Genomic DNA, 24254 nt, shown 5'->3' with positions numbered 1-24254 from the left:
TTTTCTCCCACTCCCTCCTCTGGTTCGGGTTCATCATATCGAACGTGGTAGCGACGAGCGGTGTGAAAGGATATGGAAGAAGCTATTGGAATAAAAGACTGGTAGGTGATCAGGTGGTGCAGGATACTGAAGGTTATATTTTCTTTCTAGGACATAGGCAATGAGATGTACTAAGGCAAGGTTAGGCGTTCTTTTATGTTTAGGATCTCTAATGCAAGTTAGATTTTCAAGATATCGAATTAGAAGGTCAGCTGCATTAAAGTCCATTTGAGCAATGATATAATAGGTAGCAAGTGAGAGAACATGTATAATGCTAATCCTATCACCAGCTTTAGGAATTACAGAATTTCTAATTATGTGTTGGATGATGTGGGCATCCTGGACTAGAGAATTGACTTGTGCGATATGACAATTAACATTGGACTCCCTAAGGATGATGTTGGTGGTGTCCAATTGTAGTGAGGATGAGAGGCTTAAATATGAATTTTTTTCCCAATAGTGGAAAGATAATGAAAGTTATGAAAGTCCTGGTAAGTGATTTCTATAAACCTTCTATTAATATAGGATTGTAAGGAAGTGATCTCATTATTAATTCAAAGGCTTGTGAAGAATTCAAATAAAATTTCAGAATGGAATCAAAAGGTAAGGGTGAGGATGAAGCCAAGAATGGTATGGGCAAAGAGATCAAATACCCGAAAGTTTAGAATCTCATTGTTAACAATTTTGGACGGTGTGATCCCTGTTGTTTTATATTGCTGATAGGCTTCTTCATTAGCAGCCTCAATGAATCTATGATCGATAGTTTGTTTGGAGGAACTACCCACTAGTGCTTGTGATCGTTTTTCACTAGCCATTACAAGGAAGAAGAGTTCAAGAGGGAAATAAAGAATTAGAAGATTGAAATGGTGTGAAGAAATTGATGGAATTCTTGCTGTTTAAATAGAATCGGCCGGATCATATAGTACAATCAGAGATCGTACTGGATGATCTAGTGCAAACAATTTGTCCAGACGATCGGTCAAAAAAGGTAGTTTTATTGTACAGTACGATCAAACATCGTACTGGACGATTAGAGATAGGGTTATCGTCCTGAGGAGTTTGCATGTACGATTGTTGACTTTTGAGTTTAGACAGTACGAATAGGTGGATTGTTTTATACAATGTCATATTAAGGATCGTACCTGCTGAATTCAACTCATCCAACAGTTCTTACCATGTGGATCGTACAATACTAAGAATAAATCGTACAGTACGATCACTAATAATTAATTGATATTGGCCATTGGATGTGATGTGATAAGAGATTTTGTATTTTGTTAAGATCGTACAATACGATATGAATCGTATTGGACGATGTGAAAAAAAAATCATAAAAGTTATGGGAAGGAATGTGATGATCAGGAAGGATAAAAAAAAATTGAAAAACAAGATATAAACAACCACAAAACAGAATCAAAGTTTTTTTTTTAGGAAATGATCACATGCATTAAATAAATATTTTATTGATGACTATAGCATAATACCAAGTAAGAAATGTATTTATAACACTAAGATTCAGAAATGTTAAAAATTTAAATTTTCTTAATCCTAGCTCAGGGTCCTTACGGGATAAAGTCATTTTTTTAAAAAAAAAATCTAATTTAAAAAATAAGTTAGAAAGAAAATATGATTTTCTCAAACTTCTTTTTAGAAATATATTTAAGAGAATAGCATTACAAAGCGATGTACCAGAAATCGTAATTTTCAAATTCAGGTGTAGACGATATCAATTGGCATATGGATTTGTCTAAGATTTAAAGATTTGAAAGGAAGGAAAGCTAACTCATTGTGGGCTCAATTTGTGCATCTTTTATCCTTGTTTGATGCACTTTGCGCATCTTTTGATTTTTTATTCATATTATGCATATTTTAATTTTTTGAAATTTAAATGGCAGTAGTGTTGTCACATAAAATTGGAATGGTACCTACAGGTAGTCATAAATTCAGGATTTGTTATTTTAACCAAAGGAGTTGTGCCACACAACTTCCAAAGGCTATGTTTTCAGCTTCTACAGTGGATAGGGCTATTGAGTTTTTTTTTTCTACTAGACTAGAAGATTAAAGATTGCCTAATGAATTGACAGGTTCCGGAAGTGCTTTTCCTATCAACTCTACATCTAGGAAAGTCTGAATCAAAATATCATATGATTTGAAAGGAAGCGTTGTGCCTAGGATACAAGATTCTCAAGTTTTGGATCCTAAGAGATATCTAAGAATTCTCTTAATAGAAGTCCGGTGGGACACTTTTGGGATCAGCCTGAAATCTAGCACAAAGATAAACATTAAACATAATATCATGTCTACTAGCAGTCAAATAAAGAAGTGATCTAATTATTCCTCTATATGTTTTCTAATCAATTGATTTTCCATTTGAGTAATTATATAACTGAACAGTAAAACTCATGGGAATGTTTATTGCCTTGGCCTCATCCATTTCATACTTCTTAAGGATGTTCTTAATTTATTTTAATTGACTAAAAAAATTCCATCATCCTTCTATCTTATACTAAATCCAAGAAAGTAGGTTAGTTCTCCCATCATACTCATATAAAATTCCTTTCTCATTATTTTAGAAAATTCATCATATAACTTTTTATCAGAAGATTCAAACAAAATATTATTAACATAGATCTTGACAATGAGTTGTTGTTTCCTATTTTTCTAAGAAAAATGGTGATGTCTACAATCCCCTTAGTAAAAGTTCTATCCGTAGGAATGTGCTTAGCCTTTCATATCATGCTCTAGGTGTTTGTTTCAATCCTTACAATTTCTTTTTTAATTTGAACTCATGATTGGAAAATTATGAATTTTCAAATCCTGGGGATTGTTTAACATATAACTTTTATTTTATTACACCATTCAGAAAGGTATTTTTGACATCCATTTAGTACAGTTTGAATCCCTTAAAGTTGGCAAAAGCTAGTAACACTCGTATGGCTTCCAGTCTAGTTATGGAGGTAAAGGTCTCTTCAAAATCAATTTCTTATATCTGGTTGTACCCCTTAGCTATTAATATTGTTTTATTTCTCATCACTATACCAAAATCATTCTTTTTATTTTTGAAAACCCATTTAGTTCCAACAACACTCTAGTCCTTATGTCTTTCAACTAGCTCACAAACATCATTTCTCACAAATTGATTTAATTCTTCTTGCATAGCTAGGATCCATAATTCATCTATGTTTGTGAGTTCAATCATTGAGATAAAGGTAGAGTAGTTGGCTTCTTTCTTAAGTCTATGCTTAGTTCTAACACTTTCAGATGGGTCTCCTAAGATCAGTTCTTTAGAATAACTTGAAGAATATCTTCATTCTCAAGGCATTAAATTTTTAGATTCTACCTTTTTTCCATATTTGCAGATTCTACTCCTTGGGTGGGTTCAACCACTTTTTCTTCTTCTTCTACCCTAACCCTCCGAATTTTTAGATTCATCAAAAACTACATGCGTGGTCTTCTCTGTGATCAATGTCTTTTTATTGAAAACTATAAAGGATTTTCCAATATTTGAGTATCCTAGAAAGACTCCATCAAATTTTGGGTCAAACTTTTCTAATAGAGATTTTTCATTATTTAGAATAAATACTTTACATCCAAAGACATAAAGGTGGAGAGGTTAGGTGTCATACCCTTAAAGATTTTGTAAGGTGTCTTGTTTAGTTTGGAACTCTATTTAGAGCATAATATATTGTTTACCGCTTCTGTTCAGAAGTATTTAGGAAGTAAATATTTAGCTAACATGGCTCTAGCGGCTTTTATTAGGGTCCTGTTCTTTCTTTCAGCTATCCCATTCTACTGAGGGGTTCTAGGAGTTGAAAAGTTGTGATCTATACCTTGCTCCTTATATCAAGTTTCAAAATTTTCATTCTCAAAAAATGGGTAAGAGGAATTGCTGGAGGACTGTTAGATTGCTGGAGAAAGTTTTCTGAAATTCCAAAGCAGCCAATGAATTGAAAGGGAGGAGAAATTGGGAGGACTTGCTGGTGGTGGGAAAGCAGGGAGCTAAAGGTGGCGACTGTTGTGTGGGTACAAGCTGTGATTTGAAGTGCAGATTTGCACATTTAATAAATCTGAAAGAAACATTGGTTATGTTCTCAAATTTTATGTTTCTAACATGGTATTGTGGAATAGTGTGTGTAGCAATTTGGATTGTGTAAAATTTGTCGGGAGAAGAGTTAAAGAAAGCTGATAGGTGAACTAAAAACAGTTAAAAACTTTTGCTGAATTTGTTGAATTCAGTATTTTGGAATTTAGATATATTGTTGAACTTTATAATTGCTGAAAACATGTTAGAATTCAGTTGTTGTTGCTGTAGTTAGTAGGGAAAGAAGGGTGGAATATGAAAAAGTAATGGAAGGCAGTGGAGAAGGAAATTGTGGAAGAAATAAAAGGTCTCGATTGAATGAAGAGGAACTTAATTGTGGTGGTGTACAAAAGGAAAAGAAAACAGGAAGAGCGACTTTCAAGTGTGGTGAGATACCCAAACAATGCATAGAAAGTAGAAAATTTATAAGTTGTAAATTCATATTTTTTTATTTTATGTTATGATAGCATTTATTTCTGTTAATTCTAGTTTTCTTGATTCTTTACTTATAATGATTATATGAGCACTGTATGATTGTAAGGAATGAATGTTGATGTAAAAGAAAAATAAGTCATATATAGGGGATAAACAAGTACAAGGCAAGAGACCTAATGAGGTAAGCCTATACTCTCAATTTTAAAAGTTGGAAATTTAGACACAACCTCGAATGAGAGAGCAGCTTCAATTTTAAAAGTTTGGAATCAGGACCAAATCTTTAATTGGAAAGCTAAAAGGGAGCAAAAGTTTATAGTCATCATATGACTTATTTAAAAGGTGTTGAACAGTAGGCAAGATGGAAAATATTGCTATGCATTTTTTTGTGATCAGTATGACATTTTTAATATGTTTTAACCATGTTATTATTAGTAATTTATTTTCATATATATTGCTTATATATCTCATTAATCCCTATATCTTTGGCATTGATTGTACCGCATGAAAGTAGAAAGAGCCCGTAGGGCATTAAGAGTGGGTGACTATTTTTCTTTTTGATGTACATACTTTTTTGGGTATACACTCTCCCAAAGCACTCTCACTCTTAATCAAAAGAAAATTCGAAGAATGATTTATTTCAGTCAGTTTTTAGAACAGTCGGTTTTTAGAACTCTTAAATATGAAAGACAAGAAAAATCGTCCAGAAAATTGAAAATTTCAATTTGATCTTTCTTGATCGTATAGTACTATCGCACATCATATATACAATCAGTTCAAAAATGGCTAGTGCAATCCTATACGAACTAGTTTCGTACTCTGGTTGGTGTATGACTGGCATCATATAGTACGATCAGTTCAAAATTGAATCGATTCGTCCGGTATGATTCTGTACGAACCAATTTCGTAATATGGATACGTACTGTACAAAATTAATATCGTACAGTTCGATCTGTTTAACCAAGATCATGCTTTATTTTGGTACGAAAATGAACGAGTCCATTTCGTACTCTGGACTTCATCTGTACGAACCTAAGATCGTACAGTACGAACAGTTCAAAAAACTTATCTGTTCATATGGATGAACTGGTATGCAACCATTTCGTACTCTGGACGCCGCTGTACGAATATATGATCGTACAGTACGATCAGTTCAGAAAAAAATTAAGTTCGTTCGGGACGAACTGGTACGTTGCTATTTCGTACTCTGAACGTCTTCTGTACGATTGCAACTTCATACAGTACGAACAGGACTTAGAAAATTTTTCTTGGCATGATTCGATCAACTTCGTCCTAGAGGAATAATTGGTCAAATCGTCCCGTACAATCTATGATCGTACAATATGATTAGTTTAAAAAATTCAATTTTTACACTCCCCTAGTGTGTGTGTGCACGGTTACTACCCAATTACAATCACACTCTCTCAAACTCAAGAAAAATATAAAAATTGTAGACTTCAATTACAATAAATCCTAATCTAATCTATCTTGAAATCTTCAGCAGTCTGGAGTATAATTTTCCTAAAACGTTAGTACACAAACAACACAAACAATATTTTCCAATATGTGTTAGGAGAAACAATAATCAACACAATAATATTTTGGTATCATCAAAAACACATGATATAAAAACATAGTTTTGAAAACTAAGTTGCAACATGCTTGAATTCAACTATTCAAGTCAAGTTTGAATCAAGTTCTTCTTGGTTGAGTTTGATTCAAGTCCATTGTTAATTTAAGTTTGAATCCAACTAGTTCAAGTTATATTCACTTAATATTCAAATCAAGTTCAAGTTTGAACTCATTAAATTCAAGTATATTTTGTTAATCATTTGCTTTGTGTTCAAATACAAGTCCATTTCATTGTCCATTCAGGTCACCAGTCATTCAAATTGCAAGCTCGAGTCCCCCTGTTGTCTTGTAATGTTCAAATCTGAGTTTAAATTGAGTTCATGTTTTGAGTCCAAGTTAGGTACTTTCGAGTTTAAATTTTTATGCATTCTATTTATGTCCAAGTTTTTTATTGATACTTTGGATTTTAATTAAGTCCATTTAATGTTCTAATCAATGTCTAAATAAAGTCCCATGTTGTTCCAAGTCTTTGTCTTTTTCAGACAAAATTTTGGCAGCCTCCCAGCATCTCCCCCGTTCAGGGGAAAACTACAGGAGTCTTCACCATGCGTAATAAAGGCGTGTATGGTAGGTGTCCTTAGACACCGTGGTTGTGTCTTCATTCCCACCACGCTAATAAAAGCGTGTTTAGGGTCTTCGAGAGTACCTGTTAAAAAAAAATAGTTGGCTTTTCCCCTGCTCGAGGGTACTTATAAGTAACCCCACCTCATCGTAGGCGTCGCACCGGGTTTGCATCCCACCACGCATAATAAAGGCATGTATAGATAGTTTTCCGGTCCGTCGCGAACGCTAAAATGGGGCTTAGGTGATTACTCGTCTCGTTGCGAGCACCGCGACACACTTCCTCGCACCACACTAACAAAATCATGTATAGGTGGTAGTTTCATCGCTCTGCAAGCTTCTAGGTAGGCTTTTAGAGTTTTAAGGTTTAGAGGGGGTTATACCTTCATGAGGAAATGTCGGCGGAGTTGGCACACATATCGAGGCAAGGACTAGTTGCATTATTTTTATTATTAATTAATATTAATAATAATTAACCATAATTGATTATAGTTAATTATAACTGATAATAACTAATACTAAATAATAATTAATTACAGTTAACTATAGTTAATAATAATTAATTATAAATAATTGATTTTAATTCATTAACTAACCATAATTAACTATTAATTACCCATAATTAAGTTTAGTTAATTATAATCAATAATAATTAACTATAAATGATTAGTTGAAATTAATTAACTAATTATAATTAATGATTAATTAATTATGATTAATTAATCATAATTATAATCAACTTCTAATTAATTATAATTAATAATACTAAAAATAATAATAATAACCAATTTTAAATAATATTATTAATGTTAATAATGACAACTATTACAAACATTGTTATCAATTTAATCCATACTACCTCTGTTGGTGTCTGCTCGAGGTTGAAGTCGACTAGGGCTGGAGGCGGGTTGAGTTGTTTAGTGAGGGTGGATTTGAGCGAACGGAGAGATGGCTTCGGTCACCTGACCCAATAATTTGCCTGTTTAGTGAGGGTGGATTTGAGGTGGTTTGGAGATTTGGGGCAAGAGGCGGCGGGATTGTAAAAGGAAGTCGAGTCGGCTTCTTTAGGTGGATCGGTTAGATGAAGAAGAGGTGGAGGTGCTCGGCTCTAACAGGAGTGAAGAGGCTGGATGGGGGTGTTCAGCCAAAGCTCGGGTCCGAGGCTCTCTAGATCGACATGATAGAGCAAAAGATCTCTCTTTTTCTTCCTCTCTCTCTCTCTTTCTCTTTCTCTGTGTGGACTGAAGAAATGAGGAGGTTGGGCAAGGTTCGATGGTCGGCTAGGGGATCGTAAGGAAGAGAGCTTTAGCTAGGTAGGGTGGACCCTCTCTCTCTCTCTCTCTCTCTCTTGGCTTGTATGGGAAATTGGCACAGGCAGAGAGATTGGGACAGGGAAGGGTCGGCTTTGAAGAAGGGAAGTCGAAGAGTTTGCAAATAAGAGAGGCTTGAGGTTTGCGGCTTCGGCTATGGGAGATTGAAACGCTGGAAGAGGCGTGGGAAGGAGCAAGAGCCAAAAGCTTTGTTTGGCCGGGTATTTAGCGATGCTTGCAAGGTCAAATCGAGGTAAGCTACACTTACGGGAGAAGGGACATGAGAAGTTTCGTTTGCACATGGAATGGACGATACTGTAGCCGGCGACTTCTACACGATTTGTGCAGGATTTCAACACGTATGATCCTTTTTTTTGCTTGATTTTTTCTTTTGGCTTTATTTAAGAGGTCAACAGAGCCCTCCGTTGTATGCTCAAAAACATGAAGAAATGTAATATGCAATCATACATTTGTATGTGCCCTAGCGAGCGTGTTACAAGTACACATTTGATGTCTAGAGATGCTGTGCGGGTCAGTAAATGAAATCAAGTTTGAACTCGATCCTTCTACATGAGTCAGTAGAAGTCGACGCGGTTCGAACCATCAAACGAATGTTTGGTCACGGAGTTGACTGAGACATTTATTTTATACATTCATATTAGGCCTTCAAGGCTTGAATAGAGAAATTAATTAATATCACTTAAAGTTGGATCGAACTCGATCCTCTGTCGACAAGTTGGTAGAGTCGACAGGGTTCAATCAATGAAATACAAAATGTTCATACACCTCGATAATGGCCGTGTTGAAAGTAAATCTTAACCAGAGGGGTTAACACCAAATACTCAAAAAGAAGTTCTCAAATGCCCATCAAAATTTAAAACTCCAAGAAACTGTCAAATCCAAAATATTTAAAATTAAAATTAACCATCTAATACTTAAAGCGAAATCCATCTACCCTCCGCAATAATTTGCTGGGTGGATAAATTTAAAATGCACTTTAGCTCACAAAGAGCTAGTATCTGGTCGAGAATATAACTAGGATTCATTCTCAAACAATCTCTTCACAGTAAGGACGTGCCACGTATCCTCTAAACGACAGTTTTGCCACCAAATGATACCGCAGGTAAATAGTTATGATCGGGGCTCTCTGAACTGGGTGATTCGCCGCCAAATGGCACCACTAAATTATGGTTATGGCCAGAGCCCGTATGCTCCAAAATGGCATCAAAACCTTGAGATATGAATCGATAGGATATAAAACCCCTTTGTTAGCTAAGGTGGATTCAAATTTGTCATCTTAGATAAACATGCACCCAAGGTTAACAAGATACCCTTGGACGACGCAACCCATGGCTGCCGATAAGGATCCTTCTATCAAGTTGGATCGACTACCTTCTCTAACTAATTAGACAAGGGACCACGATGGCCCGAGACGATGGAATCATGGGATCTTGATCGGGTCCATCATCCATTCCCCCACCATTCGGTTTAAGTGCAAGGTGGTAACATTTCTAATTTTAAATATCAAACTTCCAAAACCACCATGCCGCTATTATATGCCAGATACACATATCTCTACATATCTGATTGACGATTAGCCTTAATCGAAAGTTCTCTCTTGTGATCAGGAGGGATAATTAACTATAGGGGCTTGCGCCCATAGGAAACCAAAACTCAGATCATAAAGTCCTCACAAAATGAGGGCAAAATCTCTGGGTAGTGTCTTATCTACAATCCCAATCTGTCTTCCCAAAATTCTCCCCGAAACTTAATCCGTCAAAAACCCCCGAGAGCACGGGGAGGTCGGGACGCGAATTTTCAGAGCCCTCATCCAATTAATAGAGGTATGAAAATGCCTAGGAGATGAAGGAAATTTTTGGCTTTCTAAACATTTCATTATTATGTTGAAGTCTCAAAGGATGCCAAATGAGTGGAGAATGAGTGTTGATTCCTATTTTTAAGAATAAAGGTAATGCATAAGATTGTGTGAATTATAGAGGAATTAAGTTAATGTGTCATATTTTAAAACTATGGGAGAGAGTTATGGAGCATAGATGAGGCGTGATATTAATGTTTCTCAAAATCAATTTGGATTCATGCCTGGTAGGTCTGCTATGAAAGCTATACATTTATTAAGAGTTTTGGAGAAGTATAGAGAGAATAAGGAGGATCTATATATGATATTTTTTGATTTAGATAAATCATATTATAAAATTCCTAGAGAAGTGCTACAACGAGTTCTAGAAAAGAAAGGGGTTGTTAATGCTTATATTCAAGTTATTAAGAATATGCATGCCGGAGTTGTTACTTGTGTTAAAAAACAAAGTGGTTTGACTAAGTATTTTCCTATTTTAGTTGGATTACTTCAAGGATCAGGCTTAAGCTCATATCTTTTTGCTTTAGTCATAGATGTTCTCACTAGTCATTTGCAAGTAGTTGTTACCCTGGTGTATGCTTTTTATTGATGATATTCTTCTTGCTGATAAGCTTGTTGTGTGATAGAAAAGTCCCCTTCAAACTTGAGGGAAAATTCTATTTGATGGTGGTTAAACCTGCAATGATTTATGGTATAGAATGTTGGTCATTAAAAGAGAAGCATAATATTAAGTTAAGTGTTACAGAGATGAGGATGCTCAGGTGGATGAGTGGCTATACTCTTAGAGACATGATACGAATTGAGCATGTATGTGAAAAGGTTGGAGTAGCTCTAGTGGAAGATAAAATTAGATAGAGTCGCCTTAGATAGTTTGGTCACATAAAATGGCCACCTTCCGATGACCCGTTTGGGAAAGTAGATGTATTAAAAATGACTTTTCTTTATTAGATTTAAATGAGAATTTGACTCTTAACAGGATACTATGGAGAAAAAAGATTAATGTTGTCCACCCCACAATGAGATAAAGGCTTGATGTTATTTTTTGTTAGTTGGTTTCAGAAATGGATGCAACCAAATAATGTTTAAATCATGTTATCCCAGACTTTCCTTAAAATAATTTTGAAATTTGTTAAGGTTTATGGTCTTTGGTATTAGTGATCATAGTCAAATGTGCAGAGCTTATATATGATCCATAGTACTTCAAGAACTTATTCTAATGCAACACACATGATCCAGTTTTGTGGCTGCTACATCTTTTTCGTGACCAAAGGGTTCATGAAGTTTGTATCCTGTCAAAGGAAAAAACAAGAAAAAAATAATTGTTGCAAATAAAATTTATTTGAATTGTAATTTTTTCTTTTGCAGATGATACATAAGTTTAGGACTGTTGTTCGAGTGGTTACGTCATGTCCTTGGCAAGCAAAGGACCTTTGTACTCCATCAACTGGAAAATACCGCATTCGACTAATGATTGAAGATTCTACTGCAAGAATTCATGCTTACATTTTTGGAGAAGACGGGGTGAGGACTTCAACCTTTTGCTTAACCTTTTCTGTCCCTTATTTTAATTTATTGCTGATCCCATAGAGTGCTTCTCGATTCCTATCTAATCAATACTACGGATTAAAGACTCTTGTCTAAGTTTTCAAACTTTGCTTTCTGATTGATTCGCATAATCAGATGTTTTTTTAATAAAAATATGTAAAATAGGCTAACGAATTTGAAACCCCTTAGATTGCTTAATTGTTTAGTTCTACAAATTTTCACTGTCTACTCTTCCATAATATTTTAAATCCTCCAACATAATTCTATCTCTTGCACTTTCTACTCTTATTCCATTCATAACACATAAAAGTATAATTGTATCTTCATGCTTTCTCTCCCTCTTTTTTTCTCCTTCTATACTCATATATCGATCATTATAATATATATATATATATATATATATACACACACACACACATATATATATTATGCTATCTCCTCCTTTCCCACTCTCTTCCTCAGCACCCTCTTTTTCTATCTCTTGTAAGTTTTCCTTATCGAGCCATGACATACCATCCAGACCAACATATAGAAATATGTTCTCCATTGTTTTTTTTTTCGATTTTAGTTATAAAATTAAAATACTATGGCTAATTGTTGTTTATATGAGCAAAAGAAATTCCATTCCTTGTGATTCATCATCAATAATAATATCATAACCCTTATCACAACTTTTTGTGGCCAACCTTAAAATCATCCTCTATTTAATCTTATTGAGTTCTATCTCCACAAGTGCTGCTATATTTTTATCATATTTTATTTCAAATTTACAGCCATGATATATTTTGTCTAATGCTTCTCTATCATAACCTTTCCATGTCATTTCATCTACCCATTTATTTGTGTATTTTCTACTTACTATTGTACATATCCAAATTACCTTATTTTTAGGATATTATTTTCAGGGGGTGTTATTCTTATTTATCTCTTATCCTAAATATTTTTCACTAGTTTTTTTTTTTAATAAACCTCATTCATTTTGACATTTGCATTTCTATAACTATGTTTTCCATAAGTTTGGCTATCAAAGATTTGATGGTGTTGAATATTCAAATTTATGCAACTTGGTGAAACTAATATCATATTTATAAAATCTTTCTTTTTATTTAATACTCTAATGGCATTGTAATTTTGGGATAATTTTTCATGTAAGTCCACTTTCACTCCACAAGTATGTTTTCAGAGATGTTATTCTATACAATAGAGAAAGATGCTTAAACATATTATATCAAATACATCTTTTAATAACATTGACCATTCATTAGCGATTGTGCATTTAGGGGCTGTTTGGTTGCCTGCAAAGTAAACGCAGTGTAAAGTAAATGCAGTGTAAAGTAAATGTAGTGCATTCCAAATACTTTGATGCTGTTTGGTTGTCTGCAAAGTAAACGCGGGAGAACTGTTTCCCTTGTTTGATTAGATATATCTAGAGTAAAGTAAAAGCAGTGCATTTGTAATATATTTTTTGTCATTATAACTAGTGTATTTATAAAAACAGTTATAATTTTTTTTTAAATTATATGATATAATATTCTGCTATGTATTAATTTAGCAGTGTGCTACAATAGACTTAAATATATTTGTAATTGAGAGAAATTTTAATATTAATTTTGTGAAAGTATAAAATTTTAATTTTAATTTTGTCAAATATAAATTTTCAAAACTTACAACTTGCCAATAAAAGGAATACAAGCTCTGAAAAGCCATATCTGCTCTCAAAATTCTTTATTCCTGAAAAGCTTGCTAGTTGAGAGTCATATCCATATATACAATAATACATCATATTAAACGAAGGCATGTTCAACTGCAATTAATTAACCTAAATTTTATCACGGCAATCAAAGGAAAGAATCAATCTCTAAGGAAATTACAATAATTGCAATGAAGAGATGCATAAATTAATCCTTTGCGCTTCACTCCCTAAGACCATTTAACCTAAAATTTAAGGGCATTATGCAACTAGGGCCACACTCGCTTGGATTTGAAGGAATCCAAGTGTTCTGAAAGCGAATGTTTACAATATTCCATTTGCATTGTTTATATACTGGAAAAATAGAGGTTTCTTCATTAAAAGCACAAAAGCTTGTCTGAAAATAAAGTATAGCTCATATTCAACTGCAATTAATATTAGAGGGAATTTTGGCCACGCACAAAGAAAGAACATCAAGAAAGAAAGAGGAAATATTAGAAGCAGACAAATAAGTGAGAGGAAAAATAAAAGGAAACGAGAGAGATTTGAAAGTAAATAGAGAGAGAGGTGAAGACCTGAAGAAGAAAACGGGGCTAGAAGAGACTAGCTCCTTCTTATGCCTTAGGAGAGGGAGGTCGTAGAGCTCGCGGACTGGAGAAGGTTGTCCGTCGGGGTCTCCCACGTCAGTCGACACCAAAGTGAAGGAAGAGCTCCACGACGGTTTTGGGGAAAAAGGTGAAGCAGACCAAGCAGCGACGATGCGGGAACGTCAGCGCGATCGCAAGAATGGAGAAGAGAGCAAGGAAGAACGGAGAAGAAGGGAGAATATAGGTCACCTTCGGCGAAATCATCACGCAACAGCCGCCAAAGAATTTCTAACTCGCTTAATTTGAGCAAGTCGCGCGAACTGCCTCCCCTAATACCCCACTATTGCTTCGGAGGTATTCCTTTCATTCCGCTCAAAATTAACCAAACAACCGAATTTAGTAAATACCTGTAATTGTTTTGCTTTACCCTCCTAATTCAGGCAACCAAACAGCCCCTTAGTAATCATTACATAACGTAGAGTCAATGGTTAATTATGGTTTAATTGGATAATTTGCCTAACGCTGACATTTCTTTTTCGTGTTTACAGGAGAAATTTTTTAATGGTTATCCACCAATTGATGTATTGACTGAGAAAATGTACAAACTGCTCGGCATAAGTGGTAGTCCAGTTCTAAGGAATCCGCCATGGGTATGGTGCTGCCTAAAGTCTTATTACCTTGATGAAAATGATCCATGGGGAAGTAGAAGATACAGAATTTTTGGAACTAGGCTAATATGATGAACACTTTGTCTGGTATCAAGCATCAGTTATACCAGTCCTCAGGTGATCAGGAGAGAGAACTTTGAAAGTGTAATTCATGTACTATGACACATATTCTTGGATATGGAACTTGATTTAGACTTTGGTCGGGCTACAAGTGAGGTTGACTGGAACATTCTGTTACCACTTAAAATGAATAGTTATAAATGCCTTCGTCATGTAACATTCATGAAATACTTCTGATATAACGATAAGAAAAGTTTTCTGAACTTAAATCTTGTAACAGATTTTCTCTAAAAATAAGACGTTATGAAGTCTTCCATATGGGCCAAGTTAAAACTTATTTGAAAAAAAGTAACATAAGCTGTTTGTGCCTAAGTGTTCGTGTTTGCTTTAGTTCTGTGTTGACATCAATCTGTAAAAATCTTTGATTACCAAAGTTTCTTAAGCGTACCATATACTTTCTAATTATCTTATTTAAAAGATAAAGGATTTTTTTATTTTACTTAAATAGACTGCGAGAGTGTTTCCTTCCAATTGAATTGCAAAAAGCTTTCCTTTTTCAAATAGCAGCATGCCTTGTTGACAGTTTGTTTTTTAACTATGAACAATTTTTAGGAGCTATACCAAGATCCTATATTATGCGCAATAGTGATTGATTTTAATTCCTGCTAATTCAAACATATAAGAAACATGATTAGAAAGGCTTTGAAAACTCAATTTGCATGAAGTATACTATCTTTTAATCATTTTTTCCTCTCAATCGGATGCTTTACAATGCATTATAAATGTACAATTATTAGAAAATACACGAGCATTATTTAATTTCTTGAATATGGTCTCTGATAACATAAAGATCATGAGGGTTTTTTTATTCTATGAAATGTTGGGGTCTTAATAAACAAAAAAATAGCTCTTGTAATGAAAAAAGAAGTAGCTCTCAAACTCCCAGGCTTTTCTAAGTTTCTCTTCCTTGCATTCCTTTGTTTCGCGCTTCACTCACAATATTTTTTTTAATTTTTATTCTTTTGCAGCCTGTTTTTATTTTGACATGTTTTCTTGTCTTGAGGATGAAAATATTTCTTTGAGTGTTTTTAGATGGATAATTTTGATTATTTTGAAATTAGATTGAATCATTAAAGAATATTTGACAGTTATAATTTGGTGCGTGTCTTGTCTTTACTCGTGTATAAAACTTCTACCTAGGTCAATTCGAAGGAAAATAAAGAAACTTATGCCAAGGTGTGTGACCTAGTGTCCAACATTGCTCAATTGTGTAGCGTTATTGTTTATGTATATGTAATGGTTTGTTAGGTCTTGCATTGTTGAGAATGAATACTTGCAAATGTTTTGAGTTTTTAACTTAAATTCATTTAGAAGTTATTTGGTTGCCTCAAAAAGGAATACAACATAAATAAAATGTAGTATAATGTAAAAGGAATACTTTAGGTTTTATTGGTATAAGTGTAAAATAAATATATGATATTATTATTTTTTATTTGGTTTGAAGTAAAATGAGCGTATTGTAAAACCCAAAAAGGGTAGTGGTCAGCGGCGGACGGTGTTGGTGTTCTGCAGCAGCAGTGATGATCAAAGCTGATCGGAGGTGGGTGTTAGTCCGCGACAGCGATGGGAGATAGTGGTCGACAATGGCACCAGTCAGTTGGTGGCGATAAAGACTTTGAATTTATGGTGTATTTTGAACACTCAAACCTAAGGAATTTCAAATGCATCAAAATTGAACTATCTGGTGAATTTTAAATCCATCAAAATTTTACACTTTTCTTTCAAACTAAATACCAATATTCTCAAAATCTCTACGTTTGTAATACTCTACACCCATTTTACTTAAAATTAAATAGCATTGTGGAATGAATCTCAAGATGTTGGATGTGCCATCTGAATGCTTTTCTCATCATTAAAAGCTGACCAAATGAGCCCTTCGCTACTTCCTTCGTTTCTTCCAGTGTCGAAGCCTTCTCTTCTTCCACTGCTCGCATTCTCTTCTCCACAGCTCACAAACTCTTCGCCCGTTTCTCACGACACTTCCTGCTCTCCGACCTTCAAATGACCTCAAGCTACTATCAACCCGTTGACCTCCCTCTTCCATTCGTAGATGCTTCACTTGACCAAACTTTCCCATCTGACATCCTCCATACTGCAAGCTCCTCTTCTTTCAGATCTCCTCCTCCCTGCATTCTTCTTAATACGGTCGAACTCCAGCAGCTGACCCCAACCAACCTTATGTACGCATGCAAACCACAAGAAGGCCTCTTCCTCTCTACACCACTTGAAGCTTCCATTACTCTATTGCAACTTAGTTTTTATAATTATATTTTCATTGTTGAATCTTGATTAGGTTGTTAAACCTAAGCTTTTTGTCCTAAGGCTAACGAAGAGGGGCTAACTAAGAGGGGGTGAATTAATAATTTTAAAAATTAATCTTGGATTTTAAAATTGAAAACCTTTAAAATTTGTAGCAAGTTAATTAAAATTTCAAAATAATTTTTCAACTACAAAAAAATAACTTGCAGTAAATAAAATGTGAAAATTTAAATGACATAAATATTTATAATGGTTTGATCAAACACGACCTAAATCCACTCCCTGAAGACTCCCTCTTCCTGTATTGCACTATTACCAAAAGTGTCTCTCCTTTTGCCCCCCACAGCAAGGCAGAGAAGCCTTTACAAAACCTCTCTTCCACCAATCCCTGGTGGCAGAAAACCGTCGCCCTTTCACACTCTCCAAGTGTCGGCAGAGATCCGTCGTCTGTTCACACTCTCTAAGTGTCGGTAGAGAACCGTTGTCTGTTCACACTCTCCACGTATTGACAGAGAACCGTCGTATGTTCACACTCTCCAAGTATCGGCAGAGAACTGGATCTTCTTCAAAGATCTTCTGATCACGAGCAATCTAGAAAGACAAGAGGAATAGTGAAAAACACAAATCACACAGAGATCCTTACCTTTGAGTAACATTGTGAATCCTTCACAATCCACATGCAAGAAATATCTCTCAAACACTATCTCACACTCTCTCTTTCAATTTCCCTTGAAAAATCACGAAGACAAGACTTTTTCACGTTAGTTTTAATGGACCTTTATACTAAAGTCACAAAAAATCGTTCATAAATTAAAATTTTCAATTTTGAACGTACACGATCATACAGTACGATCGTATTTTGTACATACGAACAGTTAAAAAAATTATTGCATACAAACCTGTTGTGAATCGGTATGAAAACATTTTGTACACGATTATCGTCCAATACGAACAGTTAGAAAAATTTTCACCTTCGTCGGGACGAATAGAGGCCCGTAAATTTCGTACTCTGATCAGCATACATATGATGACAACATCGTTCGGTATGATCAGTTGTAAAAAATATCAAGTTCGTAGGGACGAAAAGTTAGGACGAAAATGGACCTCACAATTTCGTACTCTAAAATGCATGTATGAACTGTGTTCGTACAGTACGATCCATAGTTTGAAAAATTCTTTTTTACGTGACTAGTAGAACAACCATTTTATACTCTGGAAGGCATATACGAACTGTGTTCATACAGTACGATCCATACTTAGAAAAATTCTTTTTACCCGACAAGGAACCCATCCATTTCGTACTCTAGAAGGTATGTACGAACTGCATTCGTACAGTATGATCCATACTTAGAAAATTCTTTTTATGCGATTAGGAACCCGTCCATTTCATACTATATAAGGGATGTACGAATGTGTTCGTACATTACGATCCATACTTAAAAAAATTTTCATTTATGTTCGTTTGATTGCTCATTGGAGAAAATAACAGAACAACTTGTTTCGTATGAGATACCATGTATTCGTACAGTACAATTAGTTTAAAAAATATAAATTTTAATCTCTTCCCCCATGTGTGTATGTGTACATTTACTAAATTTTAATCTCACTCTTTCAGACTCAACAAAATAAAAAATTACAGATTTCATTTACAATAGTCTCTAAACTGATCTGATTTGAAGTCTTCAACAATCTGAAGTGATTTTCTTGAAATATTAGTACACACAAACAACAAAGCAATACATCCAAAATATGTTATGATAAATAATAATTAAAATAATAATATTTGGAATCATCAAAAACTAATATGTTGTAAAAATATCAACAATAAAGAACTAAGTTGCAACAATATCAACAATCTCTCCCTTTTTGATGATGGCAAAATAATTATTATTTGAATAAAATTTAATATCCTAAATTTCTTCTTAACTCCCCCTAAATGAATAAACATATGTATATAGAGGAATTCTTTTAAGAACAAATCAAATTTTTATTTTTAAATTTTAAAACACACAAAATAAAACAAAAACAAAACACAAAACATCCAAAAAACACAAAATAACACTAACACACCAACCAAAATAATACTAACACACCAAAAATAATTAAATGCAAATAATATTTCTCCCCCTTTTCACAACAACAAAAAGGGAAGAAGAATCATTGAAATGGAAGAAGTCATATGAGAAATCTTAGAAATTGATCATGAAAGAGATTGAACTATAATTGCAATAACAAAGTTAATGTACATTAGATGAAAAAGAAAGATTCAAAATATTTAAATTAAAGTATAACATATATAAGAAAAAGTAACAAGGTCAAGAGCATTCTAGATAATTAGATAAGGAGAATTATTACAAAAGTGACAAAGTGAAAAGTAAATAATTTTAATTTTCAATATAAAACATAATTGAAAATTAGATTGATTTGAATATGAAGATTAAATTATAGAGGAAAGAAGCATTCTTAATTGGAGACATTACGCATCTTTTCAAATATTTTTGGCACACTTTGTGCATCTTTTTGCATTTGGGCTAAATTTGTGCCTCTTTTCAATATGCGAACCTTTATGTAATCTTTCAATTTTTGTATTAATTATACATTTCTTTTGGATATCTCCTTTTTTTTACTTGATCTTTCTAAAATCAATAATCTAAAAAATCAAAATTTTCTTTAATTACAAATATAATTAATTATATTCAAAAGAGAAATAAAAAATAGTAAAATATCAAAATCGTAATAATAATATTGTTAATTATGTTTGCCTAAATGAACATAAGATTGATTGACTTAACTTAATCAAGTTATAAATTAACTTAACATTTTTAAAAAAATTAGATTTCATAATAAAATTAATTTTATATTGCAGTTTAATTTATAATACCTTTCAGATTAATTAAGATATGATTATCATATAGGCAAACTAACATTTCAAATAAAGAACAAAATCAACTAAACAAAATAAGACATTTTTTTATTGATATAAATATGAAGATCTAATACAATAAAGCACATATAATAAAACATATTTGATATTAATACATAGATCTTAAGACAACATATCATAACAATAACAACATCAAAGATCTAAAATAAGACAAGTACATAAAGCTTTGAAAACATCATAAAGATCAACACATCTCAAAGAAATAGCAAAGATAACACACAAAAAGTACATCTAGAAATTTGAAGGGCCCTGGTCTAGAGGATGAGGCTGGTTAAAGACAGAAAAATAGCTATTTATTGTAGTTGCGTTAGTGTTCATGGATTCAAACTATTCTCGAATCCACCCAATGTCTTGCTGGTATTGAGCATCCTATTAATTTAGGTGAGTCTGAATTTGATCAAAGCACTAATAAAAATGACTCTCTAGAGTTCAAAGCACAGGACCATCTCCTGAAAGTCAGGTCCATGAGCAGGTGCAGATGTTGGTGCTCCTCCTTCTCTCTCAAAATCCTCACTTGCATTGCCATCTTTCCCAAAAAGTGCTCAAAATGAAACATCGGTAAGATTGACAATTCAAGTAGAGTCTCAGGATGAACAAGACTGTACTTCTTCTCTAAAATATAGGTCACAAGATGTCCTAAGAAAATATTCTTCTTCCTCCTATGAGAGACATATCTAATTTCATAAAGTCCGTGAATATAATCAAGAATAAGTTGGGCTTCATCTATTGGTTGTCCAGTCATGATAAGATAAGTAACAGTGGATAGAATAGAAATAATGTTAATACAGTCACTAGCTTTAGGAATTATTGAAGTTATAAGGATATGCTGAATGACCCTTGCATTTTGGTTTGAGGTATAGACCCTATGCAAATGACCTACTTGTTCAACCCCTCTAAGAACTTTGTTTATTTCAGACCAATCAAAATCAAATTTAAAAGTCATTTTGTGGGGTCTAACCCCTAGAGTTCTTAAATGCAAAATGGTTCCCAAATCTTCCTCAATAATTTCTACCCTTTTCTTCAGGACATAAGATCTTATCCTACTCTCATCAGAACTAAAAGACATGTTTACCAGAAAATATTGAAAGGTTTCTTTGTTGTAGGCACGAATCAAACTCAGGATAAAGGCAAATTGAGTGGTGGCGAAAAGAGGCATTACTTGAAAATGGATATCTTATTGAAGTAAGATTCTAGAAGAAGTAATTTTCACAGAGACAAACCTAAGGAAAGAATCCTCATTTGCTTTAGATAGAAAGTTTTCATATACACTCCTAGAAGATGATCTCTTAGTGAGTCTACAACGCTTGCAAGAATTGGCGATAACTAAGAAGTGGAGGATTAATGAAGTAGGCTGTGAAGTTAATGAAAATGAAATCTAAAGCCCTCCTATTTAAACAAAATGACCGTTCGTACGTACAAAAATAAATTCATACAGTACGATAGATGGTTCGTCATGTACGAAAATAATTTCATATGTATGATCTAATACGTTCAAAATAAAATGACTTTTTGTAATCACACAACTTACGAAGCATTTTTTTGTACATGCTTTTTAACCAGACGATCGTACAGACGAACATGTGTTCATCCGGGACAAATGGTTATTTAAGATTATTTTAAAGATGGTTAAGTTCATCCCCTACATTGAGTGACACATGGTTCGTACATACGAAATAAGATTTTGTATGTATAATAAGTTATAATAATTGATTTTGGCCAGATAACCGTCTAGGTGCGTACAGACGAATGGATACAAATCATCCAGGTTGATATTAATATCGTATAGTATGATTTGTATTGGAAAATCAAAAAACATTACGCAATCAGTCAAAAACAACGATCGACATGCTTATATAATTCGTACGGGATAAAAATAATTTCATACAGTACGAATATAACACTTATAAAATCATAACGATCATTCAAAAATAGGAATTTTGATGTGTTAATAACATGTCCAACACACAAAACATAAATAAATAAATAAAAAATATAAAAACAAAAATAAAACACAAAAACAAAACACAAACAATAAAAAAAACAAAAGACACACAAAAAATATATCAAGTTTGCAGAGGATTTTATTTAAGCATTAAGATCAATCACATCTAGCCTTATTCTTAATGTGCTAAAGGTATCAAAAGCTAATGATTTTGTAAAAATATATGCAAGTTAATTTTTAGTTAAAACATGATTCAATTCAATTTCTCCTTTGGATACATGATCCCATATGAAATGATGCCTTATGTCTATATATTTGGTTCTAGAATATTGAATAGGATTTTTTGAAATATAAATGGCACTAGTGTTATCACAATAAATTGGTATTGTGCCTATTGTAAATCCTAAATCAATCATATGTTATTTCAACCAAAGAACTTGTGCCACACAACTTTCTAAGGTAATGTATTCAGCTTAAGCAGTAGATATGGCTATAAAATTTTATTTTTCTACTGGACCAAGAAATTAAAGAATTTCCTATAAATTTATAAGTTCCAAATGTACTCTTTCGATCAACCCTATAATCTGCAAAGTTTGAATTTTAATATCCAACAATTTCAAAAGAAGAGTTGTACTAAGATACTAAATTCCTAAGTTCTGAGTTCCTAAGAGATATCTCAAAATCCTTTTACTACTATCAAATGTGATTTTTTTTAGATCTGATTGAAATCTAGCACACAAATAAATACTAAACATTATATCGGGTGTGCTAGCAGTCAAATAAAGTAAAGATCTAATAATTCATCTAAATTTCTTTTGATCAATAGATTTTCCCTTTGGGTCCTTATCCAATTAAACTAAGGAACTCATAGGTATACTAACAGGTTTAGCATTATCATTTCATACTTCTTGAGTTTGTCCTGAACATATTTCGATTGACTAAGAAATGTACTTTCCTTAATTTATTTAATGTTAAAACCTAGAAAGTAACTTAAATCTCACATTAGACTCATTTTAAATTAACTACTTATTATTTTAAAAAATTATCACAAAGATTTTTATTTGTAGATTCAAAGATGATATCGTCAACATAAATTTATACAATAATTATGTCATCTCCCAATTTTTTCAAAAAGTGAGTGGTATCCACACTTCCTTTTTTAAGAGATCTCTCAAGTATGAAAGTGCTCAATCTCTCATACCATGCCCTAGGTGTCTATTTTAATCCATATAATGTTTTTTTCAATTTAAAAACATGATTTGGATATTTTGAATTTTCAAAACTTGGAGGTTGTTCAACATAAATATCCTCTTAAATCACCTCATTCGAAAAGATACTTTTTACATCCATTTAAAATAATTTAAATCCTTTAAAACAGACAAAGGCTAACAAAATCCTAATTACTTCAAGTCTTGCTACAGGGGAAAAAGTCTCCTCAAAATCAATTCTTTCAATTTGATTATTTTAAGATAGTTACTATTTGAATGCTTTACATTTTTGCAACTTATGTAGTTTTGATGATTCCAAACATTATTGTTCAAATGTGTAGTTATCTCCTAACAATTTTAGAAGATTTGTATTTGCTCTTGTGTGTACTAACATTTTAGGAAAAATGAACTCCAGACTACGAAGACTTCAAATCGAGAGTGTGAACAGATGAAGGGTTTGCTTCCTACACTAGGGGAGTGTGAATAGCCGAAGGGTTCGCTGCCTACACTTGGAGAGTGTGAATAGCCGAATGGTTCTCTGCCCACACTTGGAGAGTGTGAAAGGACGGACGGTTCTCTGCCAACACTGGGGATTATGTAAAAGGACGATGATTCTCTGCAGCACCGGGTAGTGGTGAAAAGAGTGTGTTGTAAAGGCTTCTCCGCCTTGCTGTGGGTGCAAAAGGAGAGTCACTATTGGTATTAGTGCAATACTCAGAGGGTGCCTCTGGGGAGTGGATGTAGGTCTGGTTTTAGACCAAACCACTATAAATCTGGTGTCATTTACTTTATTGTTTTTACGTTTCCGTATTTAATTCTTAGTCTTAAAAACTCTGTGGTTGAAAAACTTTTTCTACAAAACTTAAAAGAAACAATTTTTATTTCGGTTCAACATAATTTTAAAAGAGGACTTAAAATTTTTTAAACTACCAATTTATCCCCCCTCTTGGTAGCCTTTGGGACATTAACTTAGGCTTAACAACCTAATTACTAGACTCAACATATTATACCCCTCAGCCACCAATCTAGCCTTATTTCTAACAACTCCTGAGTCATTCATTTTATTTTTAAATACCAAATTTGTTCTAACTACACTTTGATTATTTAACCTTGTAATTAATTCCCAAATATTATTTCTCACAAATTGAATTAATTCTTCTTGCATTGCTAATATCCAAAATTTATCTGAAAGTGCTTGATTTACATTTGTGGGTTCTATCATCAAAATAAAGGTAGAATGATAGTCGTCTTTGCTTAGTCCATGCCTAGTCCTAAGACCCTCTCTAGGTTCACCTAAAATTAATTTCTTAGGATTGTTTTTATAAAATCTCAAATATCTAGGCAATCGGTTTGCTTTCTC

At 33.4% G+C, this 24254-nt stretch overlaps 1 protein-coding gene across 4 annotated transcripts in view; it reads left to right on the top strand.

Moving 5' to 3' along the window:
- The window catches only part of LOC110095116 (protection of telomeres protein 1a), an 83653-nt gene extending 68854 nt beyond the window's left edge, over positions 1-14799 (top strand). For 3 of the 4 annotated variants that reach the window (XM_020820517.2, XM_020820518.2, XM_020820522.2), the window contains 2 exons: positions 11297-11452; positions 14302-14799. In XM_020820517.2, coding sequence (XP_020676176.1) covers positions 11297-11452; positions 14302-14493 — 348 coding nt within the window. In that variant the 3' untranslated portion in view covers positions 14494-14799. Of the gene's footprint in view, positions 1-11296; positions 11453-14301 lie in introns of those variants that run through there. The other variant, XM_020820520.2, reaches the window with a different exon arrangement.
- Positions 14800-24254: the final 9455 nt, after the last annotated feature.

This window comes from Dendrobium catenatum, unplaced genomic scaffold, assembly GCF_001605985.2.
Source record: "Dendrobium catenatum unplaced genomic scaffold, ASM160598v2 fragScaff_scaffold_555, whole genome shotgun sequence".
Classification (NCBI taxonomy): Eukaryota; Viridiplantae; Streptophyta; class Magnoliopsida; order Asparagales; family Orchidaceae; genus Dendrobium; species Dendrobium catenatum.
The sequence above is the reverse complement of the archived record's forward strand: the minus strand, read 5'-3'. Positions and strand labels throughout refer to the sequence as shown.